Raw genomic sequence first — 4824 nt, forward strand, 5'->3', positions numbered from 1 at the left:
CGCGTCCCAACCCCGACAGGGCTGGGCGCTTCCGCCTCAGCAGCGAGGTTCTGGCGCCCCCTTGTGGACGGGCGAGGCTCTGGACCCAGGAGCCGGGTCTTGGGGGGAGGGGCCCGCAGCCACCTGCGCCCCATTCCCCGCCCCCGGTCCAGCCGCTCCCCGCAGCTGGAAAGGGGGCGCCAGCAGGAGCTTCTTTGGCGGAGCGAAGGCCCAACCTCTTTGGGGGCTCCGGGTCGGGAGCTCGACCGGGGTGGGGGTAGGGGTCCGCCGGCGCCCTCAGGCCGGCGGGCGGGGCTCGGCCGGCGCGGGGCGGGGGGCAACCGGGCCTCCACGGTGCGGGAAGCCTCCGTGTTCCGCAGACACCAGCGCCCGGAGTGAGGCCGCTCTGGGCTCGGGGACGGTCCCGCACCGCAGGCCGCTCGCCGCCCTGGACCCCCGACTTCAGGCCATTAAAGGGGTGCAGGCTTGTGACAGCCGCAGGACCCCCACAACTTCCAGACGCCCCTAGGGGAGAAGTCTGCCCCCCCCGGCCCCCGCGGAGAGCGGGGAGTCGCACAGCCCCGCCTTCTCCCCTCCCCCGCGGCCGAGGCACTGCCTCCCGCCAGGACCCTCCGCACCGCCCCCTCGGAACCCGAACCCGCGCCCCTGGCAGGAACAAGAGGCGGAGGGGCGCGGGGACGCGGCCTGGACACGCCCCCTGTGCCCTTCCAGATCCCCCACCCGGAGCGGGAGCCTCCCACGCGCCGGCCGCATCCCCACCATTTCAGCCTCCCGAAAAGCTGACATTTATTAGACACCTTCTGGGTTCCGGGCTCCGTGCTTCGGATTTTCATGGACACTGTTTCGTTTAATCCTCGTGACAATTTATAAAGGATCAAGTTACTCCCCTCACCCTTTTACTGGACAAGAAGCTTAGGCGCAGAGAGGTTAGGTTACACGCTGAGGCTGCACAGCAAGGACGCTGGGAGTTCAAGCCTTTGGGGAGCTGCCCGGGGGTGGGGGGAGGACGCTGCGTTCCCTCCCAACCTCAGCACCCGCACCTAGGAACAGCTTGCAGACAGTGACCAGCAAATCAGTGCCCAGAGGGGGGGACCCTCCTCTCCCAGGACATGGCCATGTGCTGGGCCCACTCAGCGGGACAGCTGGGCCTGATCTGGGACCCGCAAACACTGTAGGGCCTTTGCAATTTCCTCCCACCGTCCCTCTTACCCCTGAGAAGGGGGCTGGGGAAGGGGGTGTATAAAGGCCCAGGTAAATGCAAAGGGGGGGGGGACGTGGGGCGGGACCTGAGCCCTCCTCTCAGGGATACTTCATCTGAACCCCACATGGCATCATTTCCCTGGCCCCAGGACCAGCTTTTTGCTTGTAGGGTGCAGAACAGGCATTGGGCATCCCTGGGAGGCCTGCCTGGAGGCGGCAGGTGGGAAGCCTTCATTCAGAGGAGCTCTGCACTCTCTCGTGGTTTGGAGGCCCCCCTTTCTCCTCCAGCTCCAGCCCCCCGTTGCCCTCTGCTTCTTTCTCCTCTTCTCTCACAGTCCCCTCTTCCTTCTCTTTCTTGCTGCGGAGACAAGAAGGGTCCAGAAAACCCCACGTCATAAGAATTTCGTGTCCAGGCCTCGCGATCCCCCCGAACCTCTGAGCCTGCACTCCTGTGGCTCCCACCGTGCAGAAGCTGAGCTGAGCTGAGCTCAGACAGGTTAGGGCACCGGTGCTGTTTGAACAAGAAGCGCGCATGGGAGCCCACTCGGGAGCTCCGGGGCCCTAACCCAGCTCTTCACACCCGGCCCCGCCTGGCCTCCCGGGTCTCAGGACCGTGGGTGAGGGAACTGGCAGAGAGCCAGGGAGACGGGCTGATTGGTGGGCGGCAGGCAAATGAGTGGATGGGTGGATGGATGGACAGATGGACATGCGGACAGAGGGTGGGTGGGAAGGTGGACGGAGGTGCAGACAGTGGGAGGGACACACACACAGGACTGGACGGAGGGACGGATAAATGCGTGGGGTTTGAAGGGAGGTGATAAGGACCTTACGGATCCCATCTGACACACACATGAGCCCTGGGGACTCAGGGAAGCCCCCTTGCTTTTCAGGCAGAGAGTCAGGAGGGAAGACAGTGAGGTTATACGAGGCTCCCTGGGTTCTGAATCAAAGAATAACCCCCGGGGCCCTGCCCTGCCTCCTGGGAGGCTCTGCGAGGACAGGACGGGGGGAGGGGAGTGGCTCTGAGCCCTTCAGGTTCCACAGGGGAGGGACTCGGGCAGGAGCGGGGGCCCACCTGTCACGGGACTGGCTGCACCAGATGGCGTAGACCACTGTGAGGATGAAGAGGAGGAAGAGGGCGGCCAGCATGGCTCCCAACCCCACCAGCCACGGCTTCCTCTGGGTCACTGCGGGCAGGATGGGGCGGGGTCAGCAGCTGGGCCATGGAGGGGGCGGCGGTAATGGGGAATGGGGGGTGGGCGAAGCTCCCTTCCCACCTCCTTTCCCTCCCGAGGCCTTACAACAGGGTTGGGCCTGAACCGGCCGCAGGACCAGAGCTGCCAGAAGGGAGACTGGGCCAGCGGTCATCCGGAATCTGTCCATCCTTGTCCGTCTGTCCTCGCCTCTAGCCAGCGGGTTCTGGGGATGCCACCCCATTAGAAGAGGAAGTAGCCTGCCCGGGACACCCCAGGGCAGGGTGTGGCCAGTGCTGCAGGAAGTGGGGGGATGGGGCCCCCTTCCCTGGGTTCTGGGTATGCTGGGGAGGGATCCCGCGTTCAGGGCATCCAGCACCTTGTCTCCCTAATGTCCCCCTTGGCCCCCTCACTCCCCACAGCCAGAGCTACGGGAGAGGCTCAGGAAAGGTGGGGATTCATCTCCCGAGCGCCTACTGTGCGCCAGGCCTTGCCATGGCTCTTGGGCCCTGGAAACTGCTTCAAGCCTCCTAACTCTTGTCCTCAGGGTGCAGACGAGGGGCTACCTTGCCGGGGCCACACAGCATTCCAGAGGGACACCGTGCTCCCAGCTAGGATCCCCATCCATGAACAGCGCCCCGCCCCCCCGCCGGCACTCCAACCCTCTCCCATCCTAGGGCATTAACCTCCAAACCCGACCTCAGCCTATAAAGAGCCTATAAACTCCCTCATCACGCGGGTTGCCTGGCCTTCGTCCCAGCTCTGCTAACTGCAGCCCGCGAGGCCTGGCGGGTGGCATCCCTCTTTCTACGCCTCCCTATTTTCAGCTGGGAAACGGGACTAATTGTGCACTGATGGAGACGGAGGACGGAAATGCCCCGGGTTCCCTGGGAGCATCTCTGAGGGCCTGTATTATCTTGATTTTATTTATGTTTTTTGCACCCCCTGGTGGACGATTCTGGAAGTGTTCTAGCAGCCTTGGCTACATCCTACCAACAACCCCAGCGATCAGCCCCAGAACCGAGCCCCGACGCCAGTCCTTGTCAAGGTCCTTATTAAGAAATAGTTAACATCCAGGGCAAGGTCCAGGGCCCGGAGAAAGTGAGGTGAAAGGGGAGGCTGGAAACTGGGAGGAGAAAGTACTTGCCCCTTCCCAGGGGAACACAGAGCCCTGGGGCACGCAGCCTCCCCTACCCAGTTCCCAGGAATGGGGTCACGTGACCCCCAGACGAGGGGTGGGGTAGTGAGGATTTCCTAGGATATGGTGCTCTGGGGCTCAAAGTCCAGGGCTCAGGGAGCAAAATCAAGATTGCAGGGAGAGGGCGGGGGGGGGGGGGGGGGGCGGCATCTGGGCTCCGTGCAGCCTGCTCTCCCATACCCGCACGAGCATTGACCCCAACCCCAAAATCTGCCTCCCCCAGGGGGAAACTGAGTCCAAGAGACAACAGGAACCCTTCTGAACGGCTCTTATCAATTCTTTAATGCAGGTCTCGGAAAAGCAACCCCTACCCGGTGTTGGTCCCCGGGGCTGAGTGGGACAGGGTAGGTTCTGGCCAACAGATAGAAGGGAGAAGGAAAAGAAATCAGGCAGTGGGGAGAAGTAGGGGGAGCCATGAGATGGTAGGGGCTTGGGGGTTTCTCCACAACCAAGAACATGCTCCCAGTGCAAGAAGAATCACTAGGCGGACAAGTCAGGAAGGAGGGCAGAAAGAGCCCACACATGCGCACATGGAGCCCTCCCTGGCGGGGCAGGGCACGTCCCATGCCTCTTCATTGGAGTTATTATGGTGGTTTCACATCCGGGCCATTGCTTACACGGTGTGGAAGGGGCATCTGTGGGCAGCTGCCTGGAGGAAGCGAGTGTCGACTCTTCACATGGCCATGTCTGTGACCTTCCCATCACCTCCAGACGACTCCTTCTCCTCCAGCTCCAGCCCTGAGTTCGTTTCTCCTTCTTTCTCAGCCATCTTGCCCTTCTGGTCCTTTATCTCCCCTTTCCTCTCCCTCTTGCCTTCTTCACTGTAGGGATACAAAGGGCCCAGACCACAATGAGAAACAGTCACTCCCATTTAATTGGCACCTACCTGGGCCAGGTGTTCTGACCTTTGCTGAATTCTCAAAACAGTCCTCAAAACAGAGGAAGCCTTGCTAGTTCCATTTCACAAAGGCAGAAACTAAGACTCGACCATCCCATGGATGGACAGGTGGCTGGAGATGGGTGGGAGGATGGATGAATAGGTAGATAGGTAGAGAAGTGACCAGAAGGTTGCAGTGGAGGGTTGAATAGATACACAGCATGGGAGGTTAATTAGAGGAGGGGAAGAATGAGGGGCTAATGGATGGCTGGATAGGAGTGTAGAAGGGTGGATGGACAGATAGATCATTGGGCTCATGGGTGCAGGAAGTGGATAGGTGGATGGATGGGTGGGTG

At 61.7% G+C, this 4824-nt stretch overlaps 2 protein-coding genes across 2 annotated transcripts in view; both read right to left on the reverse strand.

Moving 5' to 3' along the window:
* Nucleotides 1-1285: 1285 nt before the first annotated feature.
* Nucleotides 1286-2637, reverse strand: LOC116882892 (small integral membrane protein 24-like). Its single transcript, XM_032883540.1, has 3 exons — nt 2502-2637; nt 2276-2387; nt 1286-1558 (listed from the first exon to the last, which is right to left on the reverse strand). The coding sequence occupies exons 1-3, from the start codon at nt 2635-2637 to the stop codon at nt 1432-1434; spliced, it is 375 nt and encodes a 124-aa protein (XP_032739431.1). The 3' UTR covers nt 1286-1431.
* A 1627-nt stretch (nt 2638-4264) lies between these two features.
* The window catches only part of LOC116882830 (small integral membrane protein 24-like), a 7439-nt gene continuing 6879 nt past the window's right edge, over nt 4265-4824 (reverse strand). Inside the window, exon 4 of the mRNA XM_032883461.1 lies at nt 4265-4412. Within this exon, the coding sequence (XP_032739352.1) occupies nt 4265-4412 (148 nt within the window). The remainder of the gene's footprint in view (nt 4413-4824) is intronic.

Source organism: Lontra canadensis, unplaced genomic scaffold (genome assembly GCF_010015895.1).
Source record: "Lontra canadensis isolate GAN:19392208 unplaced genomic scaffold, GSC_riverotter_1.0 scaffold88, whole genome shotgun sequence".
Lineage (NCBI taxonomy): Eukaryota > Metazoa > Chordata > Mammalia > Carnivora > Mustelidae > Lontra > Lontra canadensis.